Source organism: Globicephala melas, chromosome 5, assembly GCF_963455315.2.
Source record: "Globicephala melas chromosome 5, mGloMel1.2, whole genome shotgun sequence".
Classification (NCBI taxonomy): Eukaryota; Metazoa; Chordata; class Mammalia; order Artiodactyla; family Delphinidae; genus Globicephala; species Globicephala melas.
Genome location: NC_083318.1, coordinates 36,155,825 through 36,172,826, shown reverse-complemented (window position 1 = coordinate 36,172,826; position 17,002 = coordinate 36,155,825). Strand labels below are relative to the sequence as shown.

General features: G+C 49.6%; 1 protein-coding gene across 3 annotated transcripts in view; it reads right to left on the bottom strand.

Moving 5' to 3' along the window:
- CRMP1 (collapsin response mediator protein 1) overlaps positions 1 to 17,002 on the bottom strand; it is a 68,480-nt gene that overhangs the window by 38,936 nt on the left and 12,542 nt on the right. For 2 of the 3 annotated variants that reach the window (XM_030864335.2, XM_030864336.2), the window contains exons 2-3: positions 5,899 to 5,987; positions 753 to 937 (exon numbers count right to left, since the gene is read on the bottom strand). In XM_030864335.2, the coding sequence (XP_030720195.1) occupies positions 753 to 937; positions 5,899 to 5,987 (274 nt within the window). Of the gene's footprint in view, positions 1 to 752; positions 938 to 3,103; positions 3,306 to 5,898; positions 5,988 to 17,002 lie in introns of those variants that run through there. The other variant, XM_060299150.1, reaches the window with a different exon arrangement.

Below are 17,002 nucleotides of genomic sequence, written 5' to 3'. Positions count from 1 at the left end.
AAAATGGAATCCAAACAAAAGCTCTGTTGGATTAAAAAAAAAATACAACAATCTGGCTGCAAAGGGCAGTAGAGGAAGAGTCCAGCAACCCAGACAGACCACTGTGGTAGATGACGTTATTTGTCCACAATTCTTTCCCTTCCCACCCTCACCATGGTTCACTGTGGACAGAATGCAATTTCAGGGACTTTGCGCTTGGCCGTGTGATTTGCTTTGGCCAACAGAACAGAGGGCTGAAGTCACAGTGTGTAGGTGAAGAAATGAGGTGGTAAGAGGAGGAGCAAGTTTCTGCCAGACACTGCCTGCACTTCTGCCTTCCACTTGGAGAAGAGCACGGTTGAGTTGATCATTGGTTCCAGAATGGGAGAGCCATGGTACCCCCACCCCAAAGCCAACCCACAGCCTAAAGCAGACCCACACCAGTCCTGCTCCTATTCCTGTGGACCCTTGAATATGAAAAACAAGTGTTTGCTTGAAGTTTGGGGACTGTTTGTTATGCAGCATTATCATAGCATTACGGCAGCAACACTGTCTAACACAACCACTTCCCAGCTGCGTAACCTTCAGCAACTTATCTCACTTCTCTGAGCCCTTACAGCCCCATCTGTCATAACAACATCTACATCACTGGTTCCAAAACTTTAGCCACCTGCACACCAGGTACCCTGAGCAAAGTGCCTGGTGTTACTCAAGATGCTGAGGATGCATTAGAGCTGTCACAGCCTATGCCCTAAGGCAGGGGTACGACTCACTGATCATCGTGGTCCCTCCTGCCAGTGCTGCCTTGGTCCCTTGGAAGAAGTCATCAGCGGCCGTCATCCCCTGGGAGGGCTTCTGCAGGTACGTGTTGACATCGATACCTCCGGGAATAACCATCCGCCCATTGGCCTCAATGGTCTTCACTCCACCGGGAACAATTAAGTTCTCTCCTATTTGCCTGGGCACAAACAACAGAGACGGACTTTGGTTCTTAAAAGAAAAACAAAATGGCTGTCAACCGTGCAGCTTCAGTTCCATTAGATAAACATTTCTGAGGCAGGTCCTATGCAGGCCACTGGGTGAACAGAGATAACTGAGGCAGGGTCCCTGCCCTCCAGGGGCTCACAGCCTAACGAGGAGGAAAGGCATGTAAAGCAGATGGTTACAATCCAGTTCATACAGGGTGTGGGGAGCGCAAGGTGGGCCATTTCACCAGCCTGGTTATTGGGAGGGCTTCCAGGGGGAGGCAGTGGCAGAGCTGAATCCAACAGCAGTGAGACCAGCATCAGGTTCTCTGAACAGCCCGACACTCCAGAGCACTTCACACACTTTTGGCAACTGCTTTGGGGACACAGAGGTGAGCGATGGGGGGAAAGCAGTGAAAAGTCCCCTTAGCTCTGCAAGTCTTCAGAGACAGGGCCGTGAAGTGAACTGTGATGCCCCAAAGTCTATATTTTGAAGTCCTAACCCCCTAGCCCTTCACAATGTGACTGAATTTGGAGAGAAGGCCTTTAAAGGGGTCATTACCTTAAAACGAGGCTGCCAGGGTGGACCCTGACCCAATCTGACTGGTGTCTTTATGAGGAGAGGAGATTAGGACACAGACATGCAGAGAGAGGACCATGTGAGGACACAGGGAGAAGACGGCCGTCTATAAGCCAAGGAGAGAGGCCTCAGAAGAAACCAACCTGCCCACACCCTGACCTCAGACATCCAGCCTTCAGAACTGTGAGAAACAAGTATCTGTTGTTTAAACCTCCGAGTCTGTGGACTTTGTTATGTCAGCCCCCGCAAACTGATACTGACAGGCAACCTGGGTTCTCATTTGCAACAGTCACGAGCACCAGCCTCGGGAAAGCTTCTTAAGCCCCCGTAAAACCTGCCACGAGGGAATCACACGGCGGGTGGCAGAGCTCTCCTAGGCAGGCTGACCAACACTTTTGTTTCCCCACGTGCTTGGTGCCTGGAAACTTCCTCTAGAAGGAGGGCAAATTCCAAAAGCTGGGAAACGAGGAAGAAGAGCCTGGGAATTTCAAAGCCTTGCCCCTGCGGTGTCCACTGTGTCTTATGTGTTGGAACCAGAGTCAGGTGACGTATCCCTCACCAGGGTGGGGTGAGGGAGGCTGAGCCAGACCAGGACAGATTCAACAGCTCCACGGTCAGTGCCCGGCTGACAGCACTACATCTGACCACGAGCAATTTTTATTTAAAAAAGAAATCCAGTTGTTCTAAACTCTTGGGATGTGGCCCCAATATTGGTTTTTCTAAGTTACCTAAAAACACCAGTAATGAAGACATAGGAAAATATTCCTTCAGTGACCGCAATGTCAGGCCCCAAACAGAATCCACTTGCAGGTGCGAAAGCTCCTTGCTTTTCTGGACTCCTGGGCCGGCTGGTCCTGGCACGTCGGGGCACAGAAGTGACGGGGCTCTACCTGGGGCTCTTCCACAGAACTGGAGCATCGCACACTGTCTACCCTGAAACCAGAAACTGGTCTAGTCCAAGCGCAGTGCCAGGGCCATGGCGAGCCCCAGGAAATGTCAGCATTTCTGCCAATTCCACCAGCACTACAACTGCAGCTGCTGCTGCTTCTAATCGCCACCCCACTCCCTCCGTAATTCCCATCGTCATGTACAGAATCCTGCCTGGTCCAATCTTCTCACCGTCCATCTCCAAGCTCATGGCCATGTGCCAGGAGCTGAAGGAAATGGGGTTCAGAGAAGTCACCCCCAAGCTTTACACCAAGAGCAGTGAACCGCTATTGAGCACCAACTATAGGATTCTCTTCTAATAAGCCCTTCACCGACGGTCTCACTTGCGCTCACACTAGCTTCTAAAGAAGACGGGGTGATGTTCAGAATGCGTAGCACTGGCAAAGGAACGGGCTCAGCCCCATGAGAATGCGCATGCGCACACACTCGGCACAGCCCAATCCGATCCCGGTCTGTGACTCAGCCGCCACACCTTGGTGCCAAAAGCTCTACGGCTCAGGGCTGTTCTTAGCAGGCAGATCATCGCCTGTTAACAAACCCTCTCTAATCCCCTGCCAACAACCTGTGGGGGAGCAAGTATTCACATTCTGCAAAAGAGGAAAACGGAAGCCGGGGCGGGGCGGTGACTTACCGAAGGCCACGCAGCAAGTCAGCGCTGGATCTGGATTCAAGCCCATTGTCCCCAAGCCTAGTATCAGGCTCTGCCCAAGCTCGGCTGTCTCCTTGCTTCCCTTCTGCAGAAGCAGCAGATTCTCCCCGAACTGGGAGTAAACCAAATGGAACCCCGCCCCCCATGAATTAGGAGGAAGACTCCCTGAATGGTTCTCAGCGGCAGTGTGCATGGAAGGAAAGGGAAGAGAGGAAGGAAGCCGGAGAAGCAGACCCCTGCCCTTACCCCAGCGTCACCCTCACCATCACTCAGAAAAAAGTCCTGCGCCATCAGCATCTGATTCTCCAATGCTTAGCCAATTGGATGGAGCCCTCGATGAATCATAACGGATTCTGCACAAACCCGGCTGAACAGCTTTTAGTAAAACTTGGCAAATGGCCGCAAAATGAAAGGATTCTTGGGGTTTAATCAAAGTGAAGGGAAATAACCGAGCCTCCTCATGCCAAGCGGTTCCTCAGGCTCTCCCCCCTTCCACACCTCCTTCTCAGTCAGCGGGGACCCGTGCCCCACGTGACCATCTGAAGTCCCTGCAAGACATTCAGGCACAGACATTCGCTCTGCTTAATAAGGCAGGAAAAGCAGCCCCAGTGCTTAGAAAGCTTTTCAGCAACACGGTTAAAAGTAAAAGGCGTCTCCCACTAAGAGGAGCGGACAAATATTGAATTTACGGAAACTGCCTATTTCCTGAATACCCTGGGTGGCCTAAGTCCTAAGTCTCCAGGTGTTCACACAGCCTTCCAACCTCCAACTCTGTGTCGCTGCAGGGAATGATGGTCCCATGACAGGGTTCTCCGCGTCTCTGTCCCCAGGACTCCAGAGGCCCCGCATAAGTGGGGAACTCGGTGCCGATTGGTTGTGCCTTATCTAAGCAGTGGTGACTTAGAAACCTCACTTTATCATGCATCTCACCACACCCCACCCCACCCCCTGCCTTTATCTCCTTTCTGGTTCCAGGCTGTACCCTGGGCTGAGGTCGAGGTCCCCACCATCTGATGTGTCAGTGTTTGTATGTTACACTCACTTCAACACTCCAGGGTCCCATCCATCCTTGGCATCGTGCCAGGTCCCTGGCTGGGAGGCAATAAGGCAAGACCCCTCGTCAGGGGCAAATGCACAACCAGGGGGGAGAGGCGGCCAGCACAGGGGGAGCGGTAGCCAGTACAGAGGAAGAGCCTGGGCTCCGGAAGGCTTCCTGGAGGAGGAGCCACACAAGCTGGGCCCATAGGACAAACAGGAGTTGGGGGGCAGGGGCATGAAACGAGAATGGGGGGAGGAGCAAGGCATTTCAGGCAGAGAATTTATGGGTGTAAGGTTGTTCCCAGGCAAGAGTGCTTGGCAAGTTCTGCAAACATCAAGTTTTCAGTGGGGCTGGAAAGAGTGAGCTGGGCAGCGGGGGGAATGAACTGGAGGAGGTGAGGCCTGAGCTGGCCCAGAAATGGTCAGATCCATCCAGGACTAGGGGTGGGGGCAGGCAGAGGGAGGCAGGGGAGGGCTCAATGCTGCCCTGAGCACCTACTCTTCACAGGATCTTCGCACAGATTGTCTCTTAATGATCATGACAGTCCACAGCCTCCTTCTCTCCCCTCCTCACCATCATCATCGTCATCATCAGCGCATACATGGCCCCAGGATGGGCCCACCAATAGACCCCACTCCTGTTTGAGCGTGGCCGTCCTCACACCCCCTCTGCCTTTCCTTCCAGTGCCAGCTGCCCAAACTGGATCCTGAGATGGTCTCGGACTCTACTCTCCCAGACTCCAGAAGAAGAGGCCGAGCAGCAGATGGTAAAATGTGGAAACCACGTAAAAACCACTGTCTGGTGTTATGGACTGAATTGTGTCCCCCAAATCCACATACTGAAGCCCCAATACCTCCGAATGTGACTGTGCTTGGAAATAAGGTGTTTAAACTGGTAATTAAGTTAAAATGAGGCTGCTAGGTCGGGGGTCCTAATGCAATAGGGCTGACGTCCTTATAAGAGGAAGAGAAACCGGAAGCACACGCACAGAGCAAAGGCCACGTGAGCACACAGCAAGAAGACGGCTGTCTGCAAGCCAGGGAGAGAGGCCTCAGGAGGAACCATCCTGCTGGCACCTTGATCCTGGCCTTCAGCCTCCAGAACTGGGAGAAATAAATTTCTGTTGTGTAGGCCATGCCATCTGGGGTACTGTGTTATGGCAGCCCAGACAGACTAACACACTTGGGAGGTCCTAGCAGGGCTGAAGGGGCAGCCAATGGGGAGGAGGCAAAGGAGAGCTCCAGTCCCAAGGCATGTCTTCCCTTTAAATGCCAAGGCTCTGCCTGGGGGCTAAACATGACTCCTTCTCTCGCAGCCCCCTCCACCCAATTCCAGAAATTCTGGGCAGGGAGAAAAAAGAGCTGTGAATCAGTCAGATGAGCTAGGTTGGATTCGAGGCCTTGACCCTAACTCATTCTGCAACGTGGGACAGCCACTTAACCCTATGGCCCCCCCGTCCCAAGAACAGAAGAGGGGCCAGCGTGTGTACTTCACAGCCTCTGTGGGCATCGTGGCCTGCGTGAGCGCCGTGGCAGGGAGCCTGGTGCGGTCACGGGGCGCTCAACAAACACGAGCCCCTTCTACAGCCATGGTTTGCACCTCCCCACATCTCTCCAGCCCTGAGAGTCACAAGAGCTGGCACATTCATTCTGGGGCAGAACACCAGCCTTCCAGTCCCTCTAAGGGCCAGGCAGCCTAGGGAGACGGGCTTCTTAAAAGGTCTGTTTGGTCAACCCACTTTATGAGTCCATCTTCCAGGTAGACATCGGCATAGAAGGACTGGTCATCGTTGATGATTCGTCCACCCTTGATGAGGAGTCGGTCACTCTGAAAAGCCAAGCAAAGTAGTAAATGTCATTAGAGAAGAGCCAGGAAATGTTTTTTTTCTTTCTAACTTTTAACATAAAAATTTTCAACTCTTTTCTAAAGTAATGGTATTAAAAAGCCCCCTGTGAACCTTCACCCAGATTCTTTAAATACTTCACCCTTCTCATTTCACCTCTTTCCCCTCCAAGCACTTTGGCTTTGTTTTCGCTGAGGTATTATAAAGCAAATCCCAAATATCATATAATTTCACCTATAAATACTTTAGTCCATGATCTCTAACTGTTGAATATAATAAAACTCAATTTAGAGACATTTTAAGAGACAGTGAAATGATCAAAAAATAAATGCAACTCCCCCAGAAAAACTCCAATCAACGTTCTGATGTTTTTCTCCCATTTCCCTCTACTTTCCATACTTGTGATTCTAGCACACACAGCCATTCACTCAGCCATGCGCCCATTAGGTACCAGCCGATTGCCTCGGCTCCAAGCCCGGGGCCAGGCCCTGATGAGCCAGGGCAGAATGAGCTCTCGTGGAGCTGATGAGGGAGAGACAGAAGTTTAACAAATCCTGGGAGCAGGTGGGGTTCCAAAAGGGGAGAAGTATAGGGTGCCCACCGTGGCCACAAAGTAAAAGGGCTGCCAACCTTATTAAAGGTCAGGTAAGGCAAGCTCAGATCGAGAAAATAATTCTAGATAAGCTGAACCAAACAAAGGGTGGGGGAGAAGGCCAGTACGGTGAGTGCTGGGTGTCTGGGCAGAGAAATGGTGTGCCAGGTCCCAGAGGCAGCAAGGGATGTAGCAAATTCTAGGAGCTAAAAAGAAAACAGGATCGTGTCCTTTTTGCATTTTACCATAACCATAGTTTTTAAGTGGCTGCAAAAGATTCCATTTTGTGGATGCACAATAGATGGTTAATTTCCCCCATTGTTCTTTCTAATGTTTCACAATGATACATATTGCTATAATGAACATCTTTATGCACAAAGCTTTTCCCTGAATTTGTACTATTTGTTAGGCTAAATTCTCAGAAATGTAACAACTGAGTCAAACAGTATAAACCTTGCGCTCAGCCCTTGATAAATATGACCAGATTGCTTTCCAAAAGTACCTCCCCAATTTGCCATCCCAAGACCACCAAAACACCCTTGGTTATCATTAATATTTGCTAATCTGCATTTCTTGGAGGCTGAGAATTTTTTTTGCCACGTGCATATTTACTATTTGTATTATCTCCTAGCGGGAGATGGGGTGATGGATAAAACACAGCTTTTGCCCTTAAGCCCCACCCTTTGGTCAGGAAGACAGACAGGAAACAGACAGCAACGATTCAGGGTAGCCACCTCAGAAGGAGTGTCTTGCATGGGTTCCCCTGGAGGCAGAACCTGAGACAAGGATTGAGAGGCAAGCAGTGATTCTGGGAGGTTACTCCACGAAGCGGAGTGAGGGAGGCAGGCACTGACCTGGCTAACACTGTGAGCAACTGGGGCTCGATCCCGCCGGGACACTCTTAGGAACCCTCTATCACAGAATGTGCCTCAGATCCGTGCCGGTGGTCCCAAAGCACTGACCACGAGAGGAAGGCAGAGGATGCTGCGCAAGCCTGGAAAAGGAGGGCTTCACCCAAACTCAGGAGTCAGGCAAGGCTTGCTGAGCAGACACAGAGCACGCAGCCTGCTGCGCAGAGCCCTCCAGTGGGTTCTTGTCGCGGTATATTTTCCCCCAGAGTGAAAGCCAGGTCAGCCAGACCCTATTTAACCTGGAATCCTACTATGTAGGCAAAATTCACTCTCTCATTTGATTCAGGTCTGTGCTCAGTGTCACTTACCTGACAGCCCTCCCCTTGGCTGCCCTGTTTGGAACACCTTACACCGCTGCCCTGCCTGCAGACCCCTCACCTCTTACCCACTTTATGTTTACATGGTACTTAATATAGTATATCTGACATAGTCTCTATTTACATGTTTGTTTAAAAATGTGACTTGTCCCACTGACATCAGAGCTGTGGTGTGTTACCCCACTGGCTGTGTCAGGCACAACTCACAGGGGGCCAATCATAGACACGTTGCTGTGGATGGATGGTACCACCTAGAGTTGTCCCTGCAGTTTCTTAAGAGACTTAGCTCCATGGGGGCAGAGATTTCATCTATTTTCTTCATTGTTGCATCTCTGATACTTTGGACACAGCCTGGCAGGATGGATGGATGGATGGATGGATGGATGGATGGATGGATGCCTGAACTGATTCTTGAAGGATGAATGGGTGAAGATGGAGAGAAAAGGCATCACAGCCGTAAGACAAAGAACTATGAGCCGCGAGCCAAGCAAGAGAAGTATGTCCTGTTCTCGAGGAGAGGGGTCTCTGGAGGAAGGGGCTTCAAGCTCAGTCACTCCCAGGGCCGACAACCTCCCTCTTTAGCCGTAAGACTGAAGCCAGGACCTAGGGAAAGAGGCATGGGCCCTGCATATCCAGAAGCAGAGACACGCTGGTGTGCAGGTTTCCCCGGACACCAGAAAGCAGGAAACTGTGATTCATCGGCAGCTGGTGCTTGGCTTCTGGAACATGGCCTCCCACAGGCAGCCTTCTGCCTTGTCACATTAAATAGAGGGCTTTTCAGGCTAGTCCTGAAAGGTGGTATTTAATGCGCTGCACGCCAGAAGATCAGCCCTGCCCTGCTCTGCCCTTCCCAGAATCAGACGTTCAAATCCACGCCCCCTCCCTACCAACTACCAGCAGATACTGTGGGCAGCTACCACCGGGGTCCCGGCTCTTTCTGTTCTCAGGGGCCAGCATGTTTCTAAAAAATAAGCCCACCAGAAGGCAAGAGCTGATGTGACTTTTTTCTTTTCTTCCTTACAGTTAGTACTGTGTTTGCCTTTTAACTGGCACTTTCAAAACCGTGTTCTTTGGAACTCTAGCCCAGAGGGGTTTTGTTAGAGGCTGAGCCCAAAGGAGATTCCCAGGTGTAGTGAGTTTAGAAAATTCTGGGTTAAACAGAAGCAAAGATCGTTTTTATGTCAGGAATTCCCAGATCCTTTACTCTGCTGATGTGTAATGTGAATATTCAAGAGGGGAACTGAGTTTGATCTCTTCCAAATTTAGACCCTTCATTTTGCGAGACATTTGACAAAGGGACTCCTCCTCAGAAGACACCTTACGAAATGTGATTTACGACGGTGACGCTCTCCACGCCTGGTTGTGCTGAGTGGTTCTTGTGGAATGTGAGGTCTAGTCAACCTCAGATGGAAATGGGGCTCGAGATGAGCTGAACTCTCAAATTCACACAACCAACAGGCGTGGAGGTTAGACCCAAGGTTTCCTGACTTCCTGTCCAGCATTCGCTCCAGCAAACACACTTCTGTCACATTTTTAAACACGTTCACCCTGTAGAATCCATGACACCCCATAATCAGATGCAATTTAGAAAGAACCTGAGGACCTAGCTCTCCAGGATTCCCTTTCTTCATGCAGGAAGTGTGAGTGTGAAAGCCTAAAGAACCATCCCCTCCCCAAACAGTGAATTTTATGATACATAACTTTTAAGAATTTAATAAAAGTCACACCTTTAAAAGAAAAAAGACAATACCCTGCCTCTCCCAGGATTACCAAGAGGAGCAAATAGTCGACAGATATGAACAGTGACGAACTCCGTACAAAATTCATCGTTTAAATACCTTGAAAGAAAATGAACTATCTCATTAAAAACTCAACAGAAATCAAACAGCAAGGGTAGGCCAGAGACCGCCCGTTCCTTCCAGGGTGACAGCAGTGACCTAAAGAGACTTATGCTCAGCATGCCTCACGTCCTTGGATCAGTGCTGTACAACAATAAAATGCCCAGAGTCAGACAGATGCAGCTTCCGATTCTTGCCCATTTGCTAGCCACATGACTTAACCTCTCCAAGCCTCAGTTTCCTCATCTATAAATTGGGGATAACTGTCCCTGCCTCGCAGGGCTGTGGGAGAACCCCACGGGGTACATATATAAAGCACTTTGCCCACGCCCACCAGTGGTGACCACTCAGCAGAGTTACACATTGTTTATTCTGTGCCATTTTCTGTAGCAGGAACTACAATCAATATTTGCTTAAGGAAAGAATATGTGCAGCTAAAAGAAATAGGCCAGTGGGGGAGACGGAGTCATAACCAGACCTTTGCACTCCAGTGTGGGAAGGGCTGGGACAGAGGGGTGGTGGGAGCAGAGGAGGCCTCCACTCCAGCCCTTCCAGGGGAATCATGCCTATTCTGAGCTTGAAGAATGAGTAGGAATTAGCCACATGGCAAAGGAGAGAAGAGATTGCAGAGAGAGGGAATGGCGGGGCAAAGGTACGGGGTTTGGGGGAGCCTGGTGTGCTTCGGGGTCTGTAAGTGGTTTCCCTGGCTGAAGTACGACCTCAGGGTGGGCAGGCTGGAGGGGCAAGCAGGTGCCGGCTCATGGGGAGTCTAATGCCACGAGCTGGGGCAAGGCTAGGCTGGTGTCGATGCTAATGAAAGGGCTTTCATCACGGAAGAACTCAAACCTACAAAAGTTTCTGACCTGAAGCATCACCCAAAACCTGGGCAGAAGTGGAACAAGAGAAACTGATAACGTTTACATTTTCCTCCAAGCGGGGATTTCTCAATAAGAGTAGGCGTCAGCCGCGTTTACAAAGTGTATGAAGAGTCTTAAAATTGTTCACGACTTTTTTTTTTTTGCGGTACACGGGCCTCTCACTGTCGCGGCCTCTCCCGCTGCGGAGCACAGGCTCCAGACGCACAGGCTCAGCGGCCATGGCTCACGGGCACAGCCGCTCCGCGGCATGTGGGATCTTCCTGGACCGGGGCACAAACCCGTGTCCCCTGCATCGGCAGGCGGACTCTCAACCACTGCGCCACCAGGGAAGCCCTTGTTCACGACTTTTGACCTAGAAATCTAATGCTGAGAATTTGTCTTCAGGAAAATATCCCAAACAGAGACAAAGAATTATACACAAAAGAGGTGAACCAGAATTACGGACAATCTTGCAACCACACCACTAATGGGGTGACATACATCTACTAAAATATTCTCCAGGAATATTTAAGGATAAATAACAGAACTAGACAATAAAATGTTAGGTGGGAAAGCAAAATACCAAACTCTCCACAAGGTAGATCTTTCTGGTAGTTCTTGACCTGAGGTGCCTCCCTATGTCCCCGTGGCCCCTTGCACACACCTCCCCAACAATACTCATCACACCATGGTCACTGTTCAAGTGCCCATCTCCTGCTGGGCTGGACACCCCTCCACGGCCAGGACAGCCCTGTGTGAGTCATCTCCAAATCCCCAGGGACCAGGCATAAACCTTACACAGTGTTTAGCAAGTGTTTGCTGAGTGGAAGGAGAGCGGGTGATAGCCAGGAGGCAAGGAGAGAGTGAGGGAGAAAAAGAGAGTGTTTGAAATGACAGAGGGAGTGAGGGTAGAAGAGGAAAGTGAGATAAAGGAGTGATAAAAGGGAAGGGAATATGAAGGAAAGAGGGAAGAACGAAAGGGAGGAAAGGGGGAGGGGAGAAATAAAGGAAAAAGGAGGAAAGAGTAGACTGACAGATCAGAAACCTCTCTTCTCTGCTTTTAGAATTCCCTGAAAGGCTAACCCTGTGGCTTGGGAACAGAAGCCTGCTTAATGCAAAGCCTGTCTAATACAGATGAGGCTGGAAGGCCTTCTCACAAGGGGCCCACCTAAACCTCACCACTTCTCTATTGCCAAATATCCTGGGAGTCAGAGGAGTATCCCAGAGAAGGGAAGGCCTTCTTCTCCAAACCTACCGTTAATCTCCACTCCAGCCCAACCGGGAGAAAAGAGCTGGTGTTGGCGGGATGCCTTTGCTCTCTTCACAAACATTGACTGCTATGTTGAGTGCCGCTTACAAAAATGAACCTTTAAAGCTTCAGACATTCTTACCCACACAACAGCAAAATAAACAACAGTCAGCCTCAACCAGGAGGGGAGGTCTGGATCACAGTGCATCTTTTGCATCACTGTCTGTCCCTGAGCGAAGCATGACGCCTCCCTGCATTCTGTTCTCCCTCCTTTCCTGCATGGTGGGAATAAAGTCGGTCGTTTCCAATCCAAAGTCAGAGGAGTAGAAAACTCATTACGGTCTGCGGAGCCTTGGAAGAAAAAAGAGGTGCTACTCTCATCAAACCAACAACTTACCCCCAAATCACTAGTTTAGCAACCTTGGCTCTCTGAAAAACTGTAGAGAACAAAAGCTGTTATTACAGAGACAGAGAAAGGCAGTGACTTTATCATCAAGGAGAAGATGTTTGATCTGGGTTCTGAAATATGAGAAGTTCATGAAGCCGAAAAAACGGAGGAGAAGGAGAACAGTCCAGCAAAATAAATAGTATATACACAGCAGTGTTCTGCAGTTTCCAGGTTCCACGCTGTAAACGAGGAAAGCCAAGGGGAATGTCGTGCTGTCCGTGGTCCTGAAACACCACTGGGCACTGGGACAGCGAGGTTTCTCCAAACCCTGGGACCCTGTCCCTCTCCCTCCTACCTCACCCAGGCTTGGAGTTCCTCACTGCTTTTCTTTCTCAGCTCACAGGCATATCTGTAACCTTTACATTGCCACGGATCAAAAACAATCATAGATTATGTTTCACAATGTATGTAGTTGGTTTCAAATACATTTCACTGAGTGCCACCTTATCAATACTTTAATTATCCCACCCAGGAAGTTGTGGGGAGGGCATGTGACACTCCCATGTCCCCTCTCCTACAATTCTTCACTAATACACACATCGGAATCTGGGGTCAGTGAATGAATGAGTGCCAAAAACGGATCTCAGAGGTGTGGCCTTCACACGAAAAGGGCAGCTCCATCCCGGGGCTGCAGGCGCACACAGATTCTCATGAGGCTGCCTGATTTATCCGTGGGAAGGGGCTCAGAGAAATTAAATGAAAAGTTACTCCTGGAAAGATGAAGAATATCTTCCTCTCCAAAGGGCAAGTGTGAAAACGAGTCTCAAAAAGATAAGGGAAGCCACATTTGGTAGAAATGTGCTTGCCCATGCATTGAGTACAGGTGAAACGGCTTTCTCGTAAGGCAAGGAGATGTCAAGGTGAGTTCTGAAAGTTATTAGTTCTTCAGACTCTACAAGTCACTGACACTAAGGCTCACGCTGCAACTCAAACATTCAATAGGACAGGTAGGCACACCCCTCACTCATGCAAGTACAACTCACAACATGGCACCAGAGCCTAGATTAATCCTGAAAATCAACTGGGATTGTCTGCTAAAAACTCCAATCCAGGTGCTTTTGTCAAGGTTTTCATTTGCCAGGTCTAGCTTATGGGCCAGGAATTTGTTATTAACAAACATGTAGGATATTCTTGATGGAGACCCTCGGTGGTAGATTGTGTTATTTCTTTCACAATCCTTCCTGCCTTCCCATACTTGCCATGCTCCCATGTGGGTGCAGGGCTCTCTCAGCCGCACTGACTGTGGGTGTGCCTACGCGAGTTGCTTTGACAACAGAATGAGAGTGGATGTGACTGCACCAGTCTGAGCACGAGCTTTTAAGAGGCAGGTGGGTTCCAGCTCCATTTCTTGAGAGTCCATCCTCCACCATGAAAACCACAAGACCCAAGGAATGGTGTCTCCTTCAGTCTGAGTCCCAGTATGAGATGCTATGAGGAGCATGCCTGACCCAAAAAGAAGCCTGAAGATAAATCTAGCTAAGCCCTCCTAAGTCTCTGCCACCCGCAGACCTGTGAACAACAAACAACTATTTGCTATTGTAAGCCACAGAATTACATGGTTGTTTGTTACGTGGCATTATTGCATCAAAGCGAATTGATACACCATCCAAATTCTGTGCTGGGAGTCACAGCCACAGTGATTGCTGTCTGAGAGATTTTCCAGCTCAAATACTTCATAAACCCAGGACTCTGTTCCTTCCTTTCATGACCAGAGCCCCCTTCCTCCCTGGCTCCGCTCACAGATCACCCAACCAGACTCCTTGCGGTGGCAAGTGCTGCCTGCAGTGCAGCTGCACACTCTTATTATTTATTCACAGAAACCCAGTCCATTTGCCTTTGATTCTGCCTCAGGGGACGGCCTGTCAGCCGGTGGTGCTTTGCCACACTTTTCAGGAAAGCAACCCTGGAAGCGGCAACAGGCCTGAGATTGAATATAACGAGCACACGTTTGTTCCCACCCGCATGGGTCAAGGACACAGTGGCATTTTCCTCCTTCATGAATCAGAAATACAGGAGGTCGGGCTTCCCTGGTGGCGCAGTGGTTGGGAGTCCGCCTGCCGATGCAGGGGACGCGGGTTCGTGCCCCGGTCCGGGAACATCCCACATGCCGCGGAGCGGCTGGGCCCGTGAGCCATGGCCGCTGAGCCTGCGCGTCCGGAGCCTGTGCTCCGCAGCGGGAGAGGCCACAATGGTGAGAGGCCCGCGTACCGCAAAAAAAAAAAAAAAAACCCCAAAGAAATACAGGAGGTCCCCATGGATTGCAGGCCTCTTCTGTGAGCTGAGGCCCATTTCCATGACAACTGCAATGTTTACAGCGAGATTTCAAGCTCCACTGTACCTGAGGGACATTCAGGAAATAGTCCCTGATGGAGTATCTGGCGTTAACATAACACACCTCTGTCATGACCCCAGGAGGGGGCAAGGTCTTCAGGCTCCCTATAGAAGGATGATGCTAGCTAAATCTGTATATACGTGTAGACCTATTTCTGCATTTTTTCATCTCTGCCTTTTACCTTATATAAAGCAACCTGAACAGGAATCCTTTGCCTTCAAGAAAACCACATTCCTGAGTACACACTGAGTATCACTTCTGCATTACATGGGTTTTCATGTTTAATTCTGAAGTCACCTTAAGAAGTGGGTATTATTGCTACAAATAAGGAAACTCAGAGAAGGGAAGTGATTCTGCCCAAGGTCACACAGCCAGGAGATGGTGGAGTCAGATATGAACCTAGTCACCTGGTACCTACAAAGTGACAGCCCAGCATCCCGTGGTAGTTATCCCGGTGTTCTCCTCACTCTACCTAGTTAAGATGTCTGAGCCTCAGTTCCTTCCTTTGAAAAACGGGAATAAGCAGGAATAGACCATACATCTCAAGCCCGTTCCCAATGCCATGCATCTCACCGGTCCTTCTGACAGGATTGTTGCGACTGTGGCCAAAAGGGAGTAAGGCAGATTAAAGGGCTCTGGAAGCTGGAAAGGGCTCTCCAGTATTAAGACATTCAAGGCAGAGCCCTGTTCACCTGATAAACACCGACAACGCCTCCTGTAAGCCAGATGCTTCTACAACTATTATCTCATTCAATACTCATTTAACAAAGAGGCAGCGCTGTCTGCTGGTTAAGGACATGGCAGTAGAGGCCAGAACACCTGAGCTCTAATCGGGTCCCACGCTCACTACCCTTGTGCCTTAGGCACGTTGACCTCTCTGTGCTTCAGTGTTCCATCTATAATGCAGAGCGTGGTTTTGAAAGTAAAATGAATTAATGCGTGGACAGAGCTCAGTGCCTGATTTTTAAAGTCTTCCCATTGTGGGGAGATAAATCTCATTCAAATACCCAGTTCCATCTTCAGCTTCTCTCTAACCTCTCACACCCCAAACCCAACTCTTTTGTGGACCTTGCTGCATCTGCTCCATTGTTCTCGTACCCCCCTGCTGATTTCCACCTCCCACAGCACCTGCTCCAGGTCAGCCCTCCCCACCTGTCTCCCTGCTGCCTGCCTTGTCCCCTCCACACGACAGTCAGTGACCTTTCTGGTCACAAATGCAACTATGTCGTGCCTCTCCTTAAACCCTTCACCAGCTTGTCCTCACATGTAGGACAAAGTACGCCCTCCCAGGCTCCTTCTGGCCTGACCCCTGCCCTCTCCTGGCCTTGTGCTATACTCGTATACTCACACCATATTCTGGCTCTCTGAGCTGCACTTTCACACCCTGTGCCTTTGTCTGTGGCATCTGCTACCTGGATTTCTTGCAACTCACCTTGTCAGGGGCAGTGTCCTGCTTCCAGGAACATGTGCTTACCTCCTGGAGTTCCTAAAGTGTAAGGCTTGCACCCTGATTAGCATTGTTTCCCAACTGCACAGAACTTCGTGTACTGGCTCATTTTTATATGGCCATTTCCCGCATGAGACTATGAGCTCCTTCACACCAGAGACTACAGCTTGTTCCCACACAGCTTCTTAGCTGGGTGACCTGCGGCAATAACGTAATCTCTGTGTTTCCGTTGTTTTTTGTTTTTTTTCTGTTAGTGGAGCTACTCAAAGTACCCAACTCACAGGATTACTTAAGATGAGTAACAGCTCACGACACAATGAATACCAGCCTATGAAGCCCAGTGCTCTATGCTGAATGTTGTGTGGCTGTGCATTTGAGGAAGCCGGGAAAAGCTTCCATTGCTTTTATCAGTTTCTCAAAGGAGTCTATGGACCCAGAAAGTATTTAAACCAGTTTAAAAGGTGCCCAATAATTAAAGTTTTATTTTGGATCCATTTTGTTCTACATGCTCAGAAATAAAGGACAGCAAAAAGAAAAAAAGCAGAAAAGAAAGGGAAAAAAGAGAAAAAAGGAGAGAAAAATCCAAACACTGTACTCGGAAATTGCAGTAAAGAACTGGGGCTATTTTGGAAAAGAGAAGGTCCTAAGTAACTGAGAAATATTGTCCAGAGCCTCTAGGAATATCAGTGTGGAAGAGGAAGAAACCTGTGGAAAATTCTGAGGGCAAAAGGTAGACTCTCCCTTCTACATGCAAAAGACTTTCCAACAACACAGCTGGTCCAAGAGTGAAGCAGGCTGCTGTGTGAAGTGGTGAGATCTCCCTGCCACTGGAGGTGGGCAAGGAGAGGTACTTGCAATTCCTACACTAGAGGGGAGACTGGGGGTGGGGAAGAAGCAATGGACACTCCTCTCTGCCGCCTCAAATGCACAAACACAGAAAAATTTACATAATTTAAAGGTTCCTTTCAACTTTGAGGTTGTATAAGTCAAATATTTGCTTCGGATTTA